The sequence below is a fragment of the Meriones unguiculatus genome, chromosome 11 (genome assembly GCF_030254825.1).
Source record: "Meriones unguiculatus strain TT.TT164.6M chromosome 11, Bangor_MerUng_6.1, whole genome shotgun sequence".
Classification (NCBI taxonomy): Eukaryota; Metazoa; Chordata; class Mammalia; order Rodentia; family Muridae; genus Meriones; species Meriones unguiculatus.
Window position 1 is genome coordinate 10,638,985 of NC_083359.1, and position 14,777 is coordinate 10,653,761.

At 56.7% G+C, this 14,777-nt stretch overlaps 2 protein-coding genes across 4 annotated transcripts in view; one reads left to right on the top strand and one right to left on the bottom strand.

Annotated features, from left to right (window-relative positions):
- On the top strand, positions 1-13,738 carry Flii (FLII actin remodeling protein). Of its 2 annotated transcripts, none has more exons than XM_021639502.2 (30): positions 1-138; positions 1,805-1,915; positions 2,364-2,435; positions 4,471-4,551; positions 4,820-4,905; positions 4,993-5,154; positions 5,306-5,409; positions 5,819-5,994; positions 6,072-6,229; positions 6,564-6,648; positions 6,916-7,063; positions 7,210-7,346; positions 7,496-7,708; positions 7,895-8,074; positions 8,659-8,741; positions 8,858-8,932; positions 9,120-9,203; positions 9,289-9,460; positions 10,720-10,824; positions 10,906-11,097; positions 11,333-11,521; positions 11,611-11,750; positions 11,826-12,069; positions 12,226-12,380; positions 12,452-12,512; positions 12,591-12,719; positions 12,790-12,896; positions 12,971-13,076; positions 13,249-13,314; positions 13,455-13,738. In XM_021639502.2, the coding sequence occupies exons 1-30, from the start codon at positions 76-78 to the stop codon at positions 13,587-13,589; spliced, it is 3,819 nt and encodes a 1,272-aa protein (XP_021495177.1). In that variant the 5' UTR covers positions 1-75; the 3' UTR covers positions 13,590-13,738. The 2 variants fall into 2 exon arrangements, with proteins under 2 accessions (XP_021495177.1, XP_021495178.1); XM_021639503.2 differs by having other exon boundaries at positions 7,213-7,346.
- The window catches only part of Llgl1 (LLGL scribble cell polarity complex component 1), a 14,623-nt gene continuing 13,539 nt past the window's right edge, over positions 13,694-14,777 (bottom strand). For both annotated transcript variants that reach the window (XM_060363593.1, XM_021639523.2), the window contains exon 22: positions 13,694-14,705. In XM_060363593.1, the coding sequence (XP_060219576.1) occupies positions 14,627-14,705 (79 nt within the window). In that variant the 3' untranslated portion in view covers positions 13,694-14,626. The remainder of the gene's footprint in view (positions 14,706-14,777) is intronic.

Consider the following 14,777-nt stretch of genomic DNA (forward strand, 5'->3'; position numbering starts at 1 on the left):
CGGGGCCGCCGCTGACCCAGCCCGCGGCTCCCGGCCGGCCCGCGTCCTCCTCGCCCGCCGGAGAGCTGCGCCACCATGGAGGCCACCGGGGTGCTGCCGTTCGTGCGCGGCGTGGACCTCAGCGGCAACGACTTCAAGGTCAGCTGGGGGGGGAAGGGGGTGCGGGGGGGAGGCGACCCCTACGCCGTCCACCCTCTGCGCTTCCGGGGCCGGCGGGCGGGGCGGGCGGGCCTCCGCGAGGCTTCCCGGGCCTGCCCCGCCCGCGGCGGGAGACCTGGGCTGGGGCTCCGGGGCGGGCCGCGCACCGGACCCGGTGCCACCGAGGGACTACGCCCTAGCCAGCCACCGCCCCTCCCCGTGGTCTCTGGGCCAGTCACTTCTCCCCTCACAGCCCCGGGTGTTCTCCTCCGACCCAGGGGCTTAGGGACAGCCTGTTTGGAGGCGTGGAGTGGAAAGAGATCTGTTAGTATGTAGTGTCCCGACAGGTGTGCGAGGTCCCAGGCGGCGTGTCTGCGCGGCTGCTAGACTGAGGGGCCAGGGGACAGGCAACCCGCCGCCCAGGTTCTGGACAGCGAAGACAGACCAGGCTATGGGCGTGGTGGTCACGCCTATAATCCCAGTACCGGGGAGGCAGAGGCAGGTGGATCTCTGAATTTGTTGAGGCCAGCCTGATCTGCAAAGCAAGTTCCAGGACAGCCAGAGAATCCCTGGCTTGACTTTAAAGGGGTGAGGTTGGGGAATGTAGCAGGCTCATCGCAGGCCCCGGACAGAAAAGCTGGACTGGAGGACCAGCTGAGCGACCTAGGCCCTCTGCTGTGGCGTCCATCCCTTTCAGATTGGGGGAGGGGGAGCTAAGGAGGAGGAAGTAGGCGCCTCGTGAGTTCACCTGCACGTGGATACACATTTGACCCTGTACACAGCTGTCAGTGCTTTACCCTATGCTCAGTTCGGGTCTCTATGTGCCCTCTCTGGATTGAGAACATCTGAGTCACTCTGGGGAATGTGGCTAGAGGAGGTGGAGACAGCAGCAAAAGGCAATTGAGCTTCATGCTGCTCAGATGTCAAAACTAACCAGATGTAGCCAGGCAGTGGTGGCGCAGGCCTTTAATCCCAGAACTGGGGAGGCAGAGGCAAGCAGATCTCTGTGAGTTCCAAGCCAGTCAGGGCTTTACAGAGAAACCCTGGGAGGGATGGGGTGGGAGACCAGAAACACATAGCTGGGTATTGGTGGCTCAGGCCTTTAAACCCAGCAGTCAGGAGGCAGAGGCAGGCAGATCTCTGTTAGTTCAAGGCTAGCCTGGTCCACAGAGTAAGATCCAGGACAGTCAAGGCTACACAGAGAAACTCTGTTTTGAAAAACAGATGCGGCTAGAGGTGCTGAAGTGGGCATTACATGTGAGGAAAGAATGAAGGAGATTGTGCCAGGATCTGTGGGGAGCTGGGCCCTTAGTGCAATCTGGGGACTATTAGAGGGAATCTCATCCCAAATAGTCAAACTGCCTGAAACCCCAGGCAGAGCCATTTGAGTGCCACTAACCACAGTGGAGTCCTGGGTGTCCCTTGAAACACACCAGGTTTGTGTGGCCTCCTCGGGACATAAGCTTCAGCTAGAGACACAGATTTGGGCCAGTACTTTTGTCCTTTGAGGGCTTTCATGTAGTCCCATTTTGTAACAAATTTAAATACAAAGTGAAGTGTCTAAGGAGTTAACTCTAGCCTCTAGGCTCTCATGGGGACCACAGAAGGTGGTGGGAGCAGGGACACTCCTCTTTCAGACTGACCTCACCATGATCACCCCCCTCAGGGTGGCTACTTCCCTGAGAATGTCAAGGCTATGACCAGCCTGAGATGGCTAAAGCTGAATCGCACAGGCCTCTGCTACCTTCCTGAAGAACTAGCGGCTCTGCAGAAGTTGGTAAGGGGCCTGGACAGCAGGGAGGGTCCCTGTCATAGGGCCTGGGCCAGGTGGGCACACCCTGAAAAAAAGTCACATAGGGGCCTGGAGAGATAGCTGGGAGGTTAAGAGCACCGGCTGCTCTTCCAAGGCCCTGAGTTCAATTCCCACCAACCACATGGTGGCTCACAACCATCTATGATGAGATCTGGTGCCCTCTTCTGGCCTGCAGGCACACATGCAGACAGAACATTGTGAACATAATAAATAAATAAGTCACACAGAGAGAAAAACAGAGATAGCTGGGGGCAAATTTGGTGGAGGAGGAGTGGGCACCCCATCCGGGAGATATACAGGGAAGGTAGCGGTGTTTAAAGGGGAAGGGACTTTTGGGATGGCCTTCCCGAGTGGGCATCAGGGGCTGTACACCTTAGGTCCCCGGCTGAGCCTCTGACTCTGTCCTGTCCAGGAGCACCTGTCTGTGAGCCACAACCATCTGACAACACTGCACGGGGAACTGTCCAGCCTGCCTTCGCTTCGGGTGAGTGTTGGTCAGGGCTTCGGTAGGGTCAGGGGTGGGCCGGAGTCTGCCCTCCTCTCCTCTGAGTCCTGTGTTTGCTGCAAGAGGGCTCTGTTATGCCTCATGCCAGGAACGTATATGAGAATGTTCTGGGAGAAAAGCGAGGAAGTCTTAGAGCAGTTGTGAACATGGCCTCTGCAAGCAGAACGTGGTGCTAGTCCGTGTTAGGTTGTCATGTGATTCTAACCTCTACCGCACAGACAGGTGACCCCGGGTGACAGGGCCTGGAATGAAGGTGGTCAGTCTTCCAGGCTTCAGCCAGGTTTATCCTTTGCAGGTCTAGAACTCCAAGATTGTTCAGGGACCAGGGTCTGACTTGGGCTCCCTGACTGTGAACGAGGGCTTTGCTGTCTTAGTTACTTTTCTATTGTTGTAACAAAACACAGGACCAAGGTGACTTATAAGAGAAAGCATTTAGTTTGGGGCTCACAGTTCCAAGAGCCAGAGTCCCTGAGCACCACAGCGGAAAGCAGGCCATAGGCAGGCATGGTGCTGTAGCGGTAGCTAAGAGCGCACATTGAGACAACAGCCACGAAGCCGGAAGTGGCAGTGGCGTGGGCTTCTGAAACTTCAAAGCCTGCCCCCCGTGAAGCACCTCCTCCATCAAGGCCACGCCTCCTTCTTAAAATTAATTATTTATTTACTTTACATCCCAATAGCAGCTTCCCCTCCCTCCTCTCTTCCCTCTCACTTCCACTCACCCCTCTTCTCTTTTGCCTCAGAAAAGGGGAGGTCTCCCATGGATATCAGCCAGCCCCACCTGGCAACCCTAAGGCCACACCTCCTAACCCTTCCCAAACACTTCCACCAACTGCAGACCAAACATTCAAATATATACGGCTTTGGGGGCCATTGTCACCCACACCATCATAGTGGCTAAGTAGCTTGGACAAGTCCCTCCCTCACTTTCCTCTATCACGTAGGCTGTGCTTTAAAAAAAAAAAACAAAAAACGGCAGATTTCTGGGCAGCAGTGGCGCACATCCTTAATCCCAGCACTCGGGAGGCAGAGGCAGGTGGATCTCTGTGAGTTCGGGGCCAGCCTGGTCTACAGAGTGAGTTCCTGGACAACCAGGGCTACACAGAGAAACCTAGTCTAAAAAACCCAAAATCAAAACGAAAGAAAGCTGCAGATGTGGCTCTTGCTGCATTCAACATCCCGAAGGAGCAGCGGGGTCCCTCCGCTGTTCCCTGGCCCCAGCCTTCTGCTCAGACTTCTGCACATCTCATTGAGCTTTCAGGGTGCACAGCGTTGAAGGGACTTATCGTATCACTTAGCTGGGAAGCTAGCTGGCTTGTCCCAGCCTGTGAAGGGACACGGGGACTGCATGAACTGCACATGGCACACACGCACACATTCAGGCACTCACCGTACACATAAAGAAAAAGGCATTCTGCTAGGCCAGTGGCGCAGAGACTGTAATCCCAGCTAGGAGAGGTTAACGTAGGTAAGCGGGAAAGCTTAAGACCCTCTGGGCTACGGAGTGAGTTCAGGTCCAGCTGGACAAGCTAGACAAACATTGACTCAGAATGAAATGTGGAGTTGAACACAGTGGCACAGGCCTTTAATCCCAGTGGGAGGCAGAGGCAGGCGGATCTCTGAGTTCAAGGCCAGCCTGGTCTACATAGCGAGTTCCAGGACATCGAGAGCTACATAGTGAGATCCTGTCTTGGGCGTAAAAAGAAAAAGTGGGTGGGGATATAGTTCATTGACAGTGTGCATGCTGTTTCATACAAAGCCCTGGGCTTCCATCCTACTGCTGCAACTCTAAAGGCCCCATATTGGACTCAGAGTCACACTGGCATTGGGATTTAAAGTTTGAAGAGGTGCTCAGGAGGAGGGTAGGAAGAGCACACCAGATGGACTGTGAGCAAAGGTCAGAAGTGGGAGAGTCCTGAGACCTGGTCTCCAATTTCTGAAGAGGCACCCCACCTGGCCTGTGCTTCTCTCTAAGAGCAGAAAGTAAGGATCACAAATTCTTTCCTTATGCACCTAGGCCATTGTAGCTCGGGCCAACAGCCTGAAGAATTCTGGAGTCCCTGATGATATCTTCAAGCTGGATGATCTCTCAGTTCTGGTCAGTGGTCACCTGCCCATGTGGCCCCTATGATGCCCAGTCATCCGTCCTCACTCAGGAGAGAGTCTCTGGGGCCACACCATCCCCTAAAGTAGACAGTGCTGGGCCAACATCACTCATGGACTCAGATCCCTAAGCCAGCCTCCTTCCACTCAAGATCTGTTTCCCTCTGGCCCCAAATGTTCTCATCACCCTCTGTTCAGTGTCCTGCCGGATCCTTGAGTATCGCAGAGACATACCCTGGCATGACCTTGTCCCCTTTCCCTAGGACTTAAGCCATAACCAGTTGACAGAATGCCCACGGGAGCTGGAGAATGCCAAGAACATGCTAGTGCTCAACCTCAGCCATAACAGGTGCTGGGAGGTCAGCGGCAGGCGGGCGGTCCAGCGCCGGCCGGGTGTGATGGAGGGCTGACGGCAGCCTTTCTCTCTGCACGGCAGCATCGAGTCCATCCCCAACCAGCTGTTCATCAACCTCACGGACCTGCTGTACCTGGACCTCAGCGAGAACCGCCTAGAGAGCCTTCCGCCTCAGATGCGCCGCCTCGTGCACCTCCAGACACTGGTGCTGAACGGAAACCCGCTGCTGCATGCACAGCTCCGGTAGGCCCTGCTTTTTCCATGCTTGGCCCCTCGCCCTCAGGCCTCGGCACCGGCCTGTGCCGGCTGAACATCGCACCCACTCCTGTCCACCCCATCCCCAGCTACACCCCTGGAGTGGGCGTGCCCTCTGGTGACAGCTCCTTCCTCACAGGCAGCTCCCCGCCATGATGGCCCTACAGACCCTGCACCTTCGGAACACCCAGCGCACCCAGAACAACCTCCCCACAAGCCTGGAGGGCCTGAGCAACCTTGCAGGTGCGGACTATGTGGGGATCCCCCGTTCTCACTCCTTGAGCTTGCCTGCCTCCTCGGGAATGAAGGGACTGAGCCCTGCCTCTTGAGTCACATCTCACAGACAAGTTAGACAGGGCCTTGCTGTGTGACTCTAGCTGCCTGGCCTGGCTGCTCCTCACTATGTAAGCGGGTTGACCTTGAACTCATAGCAGTCCCCCTGTCTCAGTGTCTCAGGTGCTGTAGACCATGGCCAGCTCCCATTGGGTGCTATGAAAAAAATCTCTTAAGTGTAGATACTGCAGGCGTGTATGTTGTTGCTTGCCTAAGACCACACAAGCTGGTGGTAGAAGAGTTGGAATTCACACTGAGGCTTCCTTCTTCTGGTGGCTGTCGTGTGGGTCTCAACTGATGTGCCCCTCCAATGCCCTAGATGTTGACCTGTCGTGTAATGACTTGACAAGGGTGCCGGAGTGCCTGTACACCCTCCCTAACCTGCACCGCCTCAACCTCAGTAGCAACCAGATCTCCGAGCTGTCCCTGTGCATTGACCAGTGGGTGCACCTGGAGACCTTGAATCTCTCTCGCAACCAGCTCACCTCCCTACCTGTGAGCCTGTGCCTGGGACATCGGGTGGCCTGGGCGGGAGTGCCGGGCTCCACGCTAACTGACACCTGCCCCTCCAGTCAGCCATTTGCAAGCTGACCAAGCTGAAGAAGCTGTACCTGAACTCCAACAAGCTGGACTTCGACGGGCTGCCTTCCGGCATCGGCAAGCTCAGCAGCCTGGAGGAGTTCATGGCTGCTAACAACAACCTGGAGCTGATCCCTGAGAGTCTCTGCAGGTGCTGGGCCAGGGTGGGAGTGAAGCTGGGGCTAACCTCGCAGCCTGCTTACGTGCCTGCATCCTGCTAATGACTGACTTGCCTTCAGGGATGCGGCCCCATCCCATCCCACACCCAACTTGGGGTTCCCAGACTAACTTCTAGGAAGTTAATGTTAGGGTCTAGGTCAGAAGGGCTCCAGCACCATATAAATTTGTGGGTCCCCTCCGTTGGTGAAAAATCACTGACTCTCCTGTGGATACCTTGCTCGAAGACAAAGAATTGGGAAGCCCCTCTCCCTGGGCCTAACCGCAACACCGTATGCCCTAAGGCTCTGGCTGGCCTGTCTTTACAGGTGCCCAAAGCTGAAGAAACTCGTCCTGAACAAGAACCGCCTGGTGACCCTCCCGGAGGCCATCCACTTCCTGACAGAAATCGAGGTCAGGCAGGCCAGGGTATCAGGAAGAACGGAGCAGAGGGTGTGCCTGTGTCTCGGAGACCTAGCAATAGCCTTCTAGGGGCAGTGCCCAGGCGCCTCTGGGGAGAGCACCTTCTCGTCAGCACACCAGCGTGTGACTGACGCCTCACAGGCAGCTGCGGGGCGGCCAGTGTCAGAACTTGGTTCCCGGGCCTGACTATAGACCTAAGTGAGGGGCAGGTGTGTGGCTTAGAGATTGGCCTCCAGACCTCGTCTGCTCACCTACCAGGTCCTGGACGTTCGAGAGAACCCCAGCCTGATCATGCCGCCCAAGCCTGCTGACCGCGCTGCCCAGTGGTACAACATTGACTTCTCACTGCAGAACCAGCTAAGGCTGGCGGGTGCCTCCCCTGCCACCGTGGCTGCCGCCGCAGCGGGTAGGTAGAATGTGGTCTGGCATGGGAGCAAGCGCCCGGCTCTGGACCTCCGCTTACCCATTTGCGATCTGGGTACAAGGGTTGGCCTCTGGCTGAATGTCCAGAAGCCAGCCCAGCGGGGCACAGACACCTGCATCTCCCATAAGTAGGGAGCGGGTCCAAGGACCCCTTGGCTCGCAAGATGCGGCTTCGGAGACGCAAGGACTCAGCCCAGGATGACCAGGCCAAGCAAGTGTTAAAAGGCATGTCAGATGTCGCCCAGGAGAAAAACAAAAAACAAGAGGTAGGTCAGGTCAGGCCTGGGGCAGGGCAGGTCTAGACTCTTAGGAGGAAGAGGGGCCCTGAGGAGAGAGAATGGCTAATGCCAAGGTGAGAGAAGCAGAGGCCAGTCTTAGTGTCTCAGTAGAGTCAGTGCTGCTCCTGTGTCTCCAGGAAAGCATAGATGCCCGGGCACCCGGGGGCAAGGCGCGACGCTGGGACCAGGGCCTGGAGAAGCCACGCCTTGACTACTCGGAGTTCTTCACCGAGGATGTGGGCCAGCTGCCCGGCTTGACCATCTGGCAAATCGAGAACTTTGTGCCTGTGCTGGTGGAGGAAGCCTTCCATGGCAAGTTCTACGAGGCTGACTGCTACATTGTGCTCAAGGTGGGGCTGGCTCCTAGTGTTCTGCACCTTGTGCCTCACTGAGGTGCCGGGCGGGCGGCAGGCTGGTGGGGCAGTCGAGGCGGGTAGTGGCATTCATGTGGCCTAGAAAGCCACATGCGTTCCTGGGGCTGGGAAGTCACGAATGGCCCTGGAAGGCACTCATGGCCGATGCCTTGGTCTCCTCAGACCTTCCTGGATGACAGTGGTTCCCTGAACTGGGAGATCTACTACTGGATTGGCGGGGAGGCCACGCTTGACAAGAAAGCCTGCTCTGCCATCCACGCGGTCAATCTGCGCAACTACCTGGGCGCTGAGTGCCGCACTGTGCGAGAGGAGATGGGCGACGAGAGCGAGGAGTTCCTGCAGGTGCAGTGAGCACGCAGCTAGGAGGGAACTTGGGCCTTACATACGTGGAGAGGGCAGGGAGCTCAGGCCAAAGGTAGTGACGGGAGCCTCAGACAGCAGGGTGAGGTCTCGGGAGCATGAGGTGGTCCGGTTTGAAGTCCGTGGCTGGCAGGGATGGGTTAGCACGGGAAGGGTCCCGGCTTTGGGAGCTGGAAGACGGGATTAGGAATGGAGCTCAGGATCAGGGCTGGCACCAATAGCTCTTGGGGCAGGTTACAGGCTTGGTGATAAGGGAAGAGCCAAGCCCAAGAAAAAGCCAGTTGGCAGATTTGCTGTTTATCCCCTACAGCCAGCTAGGTTAGCCCTAGCAATGGCATGCCGCTGGAGTTTACCCCAGGCCACCCAGGTCTGCAAGCCTCCACAAACGGCTCTCAGGCTGTCCTCCATGTGGGCATGAGCCAGTGCTCCCCTGCGATCCCCCATCCCACTCTGACTCTGTGTCGGTTTGCGCACGCGCTTCGGCTGTGTAAGCTCTCCCAAGCCTGGCAGGTAGTTGGTGGGGCAGGGAGCAGCTCAGTGATGGAGAACCATGCTCGCACATACAGGTGTTTGACAATGACATCTCCTACATTGAAGGCGGCACGGCCAGCGGTTTCTATACTGTGGAAGATACACACTATGTCACCAGGTTAGCGGGCAGAGCAGGGTGGTGTCGGCCTGGACTGCTGGGATTGGGCGGAGGCAAGGGTGTACGTCGGGTGGCCCTTGATGCCCACAGTAAATCATTCTTGCCCTGCTCCCCAGGATGTACCGGGTATATGGGAAAAAGAACATCAAGTTGGAGCCTGTGCCCCTCAAGGGGGCCTCCCTGGATCCGAGGTGAGCCCCCTGGGAAGAGAGGAAGAGGGCGTGCTTGTCACCAGTTGCCTCCTCACCTAGGAGGAAGCAACTTTGTTAACTTCTCCTCAGAGCTTGGCAGGGAAGCCTGAGGTCTTCGCGAAAGAGAGACCAGAACCCCATCTTTTGGGTCAGGGAGCAGGGACCTTACTCTTCCTGTCCTATCCAGGTTTGTGTTCCTCCTGGACCGAGGACTGGACATCTATGTGTGGCGGGGAGCCCAGGCCACCCTGAGCAGCAGCACCAAGGCGAGGTAGGTGGTCTATGGAGCGTTCTGGGCAAGGGACGGTCCCCGAAGAACAGCAGGGCCGTGCTGAGGGCTTTGCATCTGTCCTCAGGCTCTTTGCAGAGAAAATTAACAAGAATGAGCGGAAAGGAAAGGCAGAAATCACACTCCTGATGCAGGGCCAAGAGCTGCCAGAGTTCTGGGAGGTGCTGGGTGGGGAGCCCTCCGAGGTCAAGCAGCACGTGCCTGACGACTTCTGGCCGCCCCAGCCCAAGCTCTACAAGGTGGGTCATGGTGCTGGGTGCGGGGCCAGCCTGAGCTTGGCCGGTCGGTTGTGCTGTGGGCTTTGGGGGAACAGGGCATCCACTTCCTGCGTGAGGAGCTCAGTCTGGAAGCCAGCTTTGAGGGTGGAGCCAGCATGCTCTTCCAGAAGGTGGGCCAGAAGCTCCAGGGTCCCAGAGCTGAGCATTTGCCTTAATTCTGTGTGAGGTAGGAGACTGAGATTCTTATGAGCAGGCAAGAGACAGGTTAAGAGGTTGGAAGCACCCTGTCTCGAAACCCAATAAATAAGTTAAATAAAAATAAATCAGAAACAACAGTAAAGACCTAGATTGGGCAAGCAAGGGGAACTTGTATTTAAACACCCGTCCAGTTTGGTGTGGTGGCGCACACCTTTAATCCTAGCACTTTTGGGAGACAGAGGCAGGTAGATCTCTGTGAGTTTGAGGCCAAGCAGAGATACACAGTAAGTCCCTGTCTCTAAAACTAGTCCTTTCAGTGCAGCAGAGGTGGCCTAGTAGTTAAAAGAACTTGTTGCTTTTCCAAAAGGACTTGGGTTCAAGTCCCAGGACCCACGTCGTAGCTCTCATTCCAGGGATCCAACACCGCCTTCTGGCCTCCCTCTGTAGGCGCCAAAGATACATGTGATGCACATATTAACAGGCAAAATATGCACACTTAAAAATAGCAACTAAGGCCAGGCAGTGGCGGTGCACACCTTCTAACCCCAGCACATGGGAGGCAGATGGAGCTCTGAGTTTGAGGCCAGCCTTGTCTACAGACTGGGAGTTCCAGGACAGCCAGGGTTACACAGAAAAACCCTGTCTTGAAAAAAATAATTAGGGGCTGGAGAGATGGCTCAGAGGTTAAGAGCACTGTCTGTCCTTCCAAAGGACCCGAGTTCAATTCCCAGCACCCACATGGCAGCTCACAACCATCTATAGTGAGATCTGGTGCCCTTTTTTGTGTGCAGGCAAACATGCAAGTAAAATGCTGTTTAGATAATAAATAAAGCTTTAAAAAAATAAATGAAAAAAATAAAAAGCCCTTTCCTGGCTTGGAGTGGGGCTCTGGAGTGGAGCACTCGCCTGGCGTGGGAAACCCTGTACCACTCCCTGCACTAGAAAAAACCAACGAACACCAAACGTGGGGAAGAGCACCGTAAAATGCCGTTTAGTTTGAAGGGAAACAGTCCAGACAGCAAGGTAGGGACCTGGGCTCCAACTGTGGTGGGGTCTGCCGGACCCATCTCTCTTCCTTCCAGGTGGGTCTGGGTCTGGGCTACTTGGAGCTTCCGCAGATCAACTACAAGCTCTCAGTGGAACATAAAAAACGGCCAAAGGTGGAACTGCTGCCAGGAATGAGACTGGTGAGGTGGGAGGAAGGTGGGCGTGGGGTCTCCATCATTCTGTGTTGCCCAGGGCCTGACCTCCAGCCGTCTGTCCTGCAGCTGCAGAGCCTGCTGGACACGCGATGTGTGTACATCCTGGACTGCTGGTCTGATGTCTTCATCTGGCTTGGCCGCAAGTCTCCACGCCTCGTGCGGGCTGCCGCACTCAAGCTGGGCCAGGAGCTGTGCGGGATGCTGCACCGGCCACGCCATGCGGTGGTCAGCCGCAGCCTGGAGGGCACCGAGGCGCAGGTCCACCCTCACACCCAGCTTGTTTTCCGCTGCCCACCATGCCCTAGCCCCTCGGTGGCCCAAATCCACGCTGGAACCTGTCCCAATTTCCTGTTGCTGAGCCCACCTCCAGCTCCTGTTTAGACCCCATCCCTTGAGCGCTGCCCAGCTTTTCCAAGACTTGCTAGATTCCCTCAGCCTCTACCTAACTGTTCTGTACCTCTCTCCAGTCCCGGCATCATCGTGTTCTCCACAGGTGTTCAAGGCCAAGTTCAAAAACTGGGACGATGTGTTAACCGTGGACTACACACGAAATGCAGAGGCCGTGCTGCAGGGCACAGGCCTCTCTGGGAAGGTGAAGCGGGACACAGAGAAGACAGACCAGATGAAGGCTGACCTCACTGCACTCTTCCTACCTCGGCAGCCACCGATGGCACTGGCTGAGGTACGGTGAGGCCTGTGGAGGGGAGGGGTGTGAGAGGCAAGGGTCTCCGCACAGCACGATGCTCAGACCTCCTGGGGCCGGGATGACAGGCAGAGCAGCTGATGGAGGAATGGAACGAGGACCTGGATGGCATGGAAGGCTTCGTGCTGGAGGGCAGGAAGTTCACTCGACTGCCAGAGGAGGAGTTTGGCCACTTCTACACACAAGACTGCTATGTCTTCCTCTGCAGGTGCCGTAACAAAACCTCACCCTCTTGCCCTGTTTTTCCATACGCAACCCCTGCTCACCACTGTCTAAATTGCAGGTACTGGGTACCTGTGGAGTATGAGGAGGAAGAGAAGACAGCAGACAAGGAGAGGAAGGTCTCCGAGGACGGCACAGAAGGGGAGGAAGCAGCAGCAGCTGAGGCAGAGGAGAAGCAGCCTGAGGAGGATTTTCAGTGCATAGTTTACTTCTGGCAGGGCCGGGAGGCCTCCAACATGGGCTGGCTCACCTTCACCTTCAGTCTACAGAAGAAGTTTGAGAGCCTCTTCCCTGGCAAGCTGGAGGTAGGCCTCAAACACCCTGAGCTGTGCCCCGTGGCCTATGGTTGGGATGCTAGCATGATTGAGCCAGACCCAAGGAGGCCTGACCCTTGAAGGGCAGGCAGGCAGGCAGGCAGGCAGGCAGGGTCTGGGGAAGAACACAGCACTTCTGATCCGCAGGTAGTACGTATGACACAACAGCAAGAGAACCCCAAGTTCCTGTCCCATTTCAAAAGAAAGTTCATCATCCACCGGGGCAAGAGGAAGGCGGCCCAGGGCACTCTCCAGCCGAGCCTCTACCAGATCCGCACCAATGGCAGTGCCCTCTGCACCCGGTGGGTACCTGGTGTGGGGAGGGGCAGGCGTCCATGGGTGGGGGAAACGCTGCTGACCCTCCTTCCCACAGGTGCATCCAGATCAATACTGACTCCAGCCTTCTCAACTCGGAGTTTTGCTTCATCCTCAAGGTGAGGCTGCACAGGGCAGCAGGGCAGGGTGGTGGGCAAGGAACCAGACCTGACCCAAGCCCCCTGTGCATGCCGTAGGTCCCCTTTGAAAGTGAGGACAACCAAGGCATCGTGTATGCCTGGGTGGGCCGGGCATCAGACCCTGACGAAGCCAAGCTGGCAGAAGACATACTGAACACCATGTTTGATGCCTCCTACAGCAAACAGGTAATAGAGGTGGGGGCAGGCAGAAAGGTGAGAGCAGATGAGGGCCCTGGCTTATCGGCTCCTCCCGTAGGTCATCAACGAAGGCGAGGAGCCAGAGAACTTCTTCTGGGTGGGCATCGGTGCCCAGAAACCCTATGACGAAGATGCAGAGTACATGAAGCACACAAGGCTCTTCAGGTGAGCGCCTGACCCCGCCTCTAGCTTTAGTCCCTTCTCCAACCTGGCCCTTCACCATGGCTGTTGCCCTTCAGGTGTTCCAATGAGAAGGGTTACTTCGCAGTGACTGAGAAATGCTCTGACTTTTGCCAAGATGACCTGGCAGACGATGACATCATGCTGCTGGACAATGGCCAAGAAGTGAGACCCTGCCTGTTGGATTAAGACGTTGCAGATGGGGGTGGTGGGGCCAGAGGGAAGCATTCCCACCAGCCACGGGTGAACCACTAGAGTGTCACGTGCAGAGACCCTGGGTTCAGTTTTGACAAAAGGCCAAGACACCATGTGACCATTCCCTCTGCTGGGTTCACAGGTGTACATGTGGGTCGGGACCCAGACAAGCCAAGTGGAGATCAAACTGAGTCTGAAGGCCTGCCAGGTAAGAGGGAGAGACTGAAGCCAGCCTGATGGCGTCGAGCCGCCTGCCCATCCGTCACCCTGGACAGAGGTCTGGGAAGGGGCACTGTGGTCAGCCCAGCAGGATTCGGGACTACCTGGGTCCGCTGTTCTCCTCACCAGGTTTACATCCAGCATACGCGCTCCAAGGAAAACGAGCGGCCACGCCGCCTGCGCCTGGTCCGCAAAGGCAATGAGCAGTGGCCCTTCACGCGCTGCTTCCACGCCTGGAGCACCTTCCGCCAAGCCCCGGCCTAGGCAGCACCTCCGCCCTCAGACTCCCGAGAGGACGAGGCCTCCCCGCCACCCCCGTCCTGCAGATAGCGCACAGCCCCATCGGTGTGTTCACAGGTGTGCAGGTGTAGTTTAAAAGATAGTAAATGCTTTTATTTTCAATATTTAAAAAATCAGTACTTTTAATATTAAAACAACTAGATTTTTAAAAAAGACAGAAAAGCCCAAGGTGGAGTGTCCAGGGAAGCCCATCCTCGCCGCCCACACACACCTCTGACCGACTTCAGTCCTGATGACCAGCAGTTTCCGGTCACATGAGCATACACACAGGCCAGGAGCAAGTACCAAAACTGCTGTAGAAATGACTGGCCAGCGCAGTCCAGGTGTTAGAAAAATACTCTGCTTGAGAAAGGGTAGCATGGAGTGCAAGTCCTAACACACTCCCTCCAGCTGACCTCCGAGCTGGGGGCGCTTCGGGGCCCAGCATCAGCAAGACCGGGTCCCCCAGGTTAACAGGGTGGGGTCAGTGTTAAGGGGCTGGGATGAGCAGGTGGGGATGGCTCCAGTCTGCAGGGCGGGCAGGCCCTTCAGTGACAGCCCAAGATGAACTTGCTGGCGATCTAGGAGGGTACCAAGTGGAAGAGGGCACGGGGAGTATCTGTCCAATGTAGGATGCAGAGGCACTAGCTGCCAAGGCCCACAGAGCTCCAGGCTCCAGCTGGGCTGGGTCCATAGCAGGATACGGTACAGCGCATAAGGGCCATGTGCCGGCTCAACAGGCAGGACCTACCGGCCTCAGTGACTCTCCTGTGAAATGGGCTCGGTGAACAGGATGAGCCTCAACTCCACCCGCAGGGTCAGAAGTGGCCTTCTCAATGTCCAGGGCCTCAGAGCTAAAAGGCCAGCCCCTTCCTAGCACTGAATTGTGATCATGACTGTGGGTCCCTAAGCCTCTGACAGCTAGAGGAAGGCAGGTAGGCTTCTAGGAGTGACACCGTTCTATAGAGGCCTGCCAGGGTCCCAGCTGGGGTGAGGTAAGGCCTGGCTGCCCCTGCAGCACCTCATTTAATCAGAAGGGTGTAGGCCCGGGCCTCATCTGCTCCCAGGTTCCGAAGGTTCTTCTCAGAGTCCTCGGGAGAGCTGGGGAGGGGCAGTAATCAGAAGGGCTGGGGTGGAAGGCCCCTCGTTGCCCTGGGAATGGAGGCTTGGGAG

What these genes read in the sequence shown, in the direction of transcription:
- Flii (XM_021639502.2), top strand. Translation starts at nt 76, where the DNA reads ATGGAGGCCACCGGGGTGCTGCCGTTCGTGCGCGGCGTGGACCTCAGC. An exon ending in ACTGCTACATTGTGCTCAAG is followed by an intron (nt 7,709 to 7,894) that starts GTGGGGCTGGCT and finishes TGGTCTCCTCAG; the next exon opens with ACCTTCCTGGATGACAGTGG. An exon ending in GGCAGTGCCCTCTGCACCCG is followed by an intron (nt 12,381 to 12,451) that starts GTGGGTACCTGG and finishes TCCTTCCCACAG; the next exon opens with GTGCATCCAGATCAATACTG.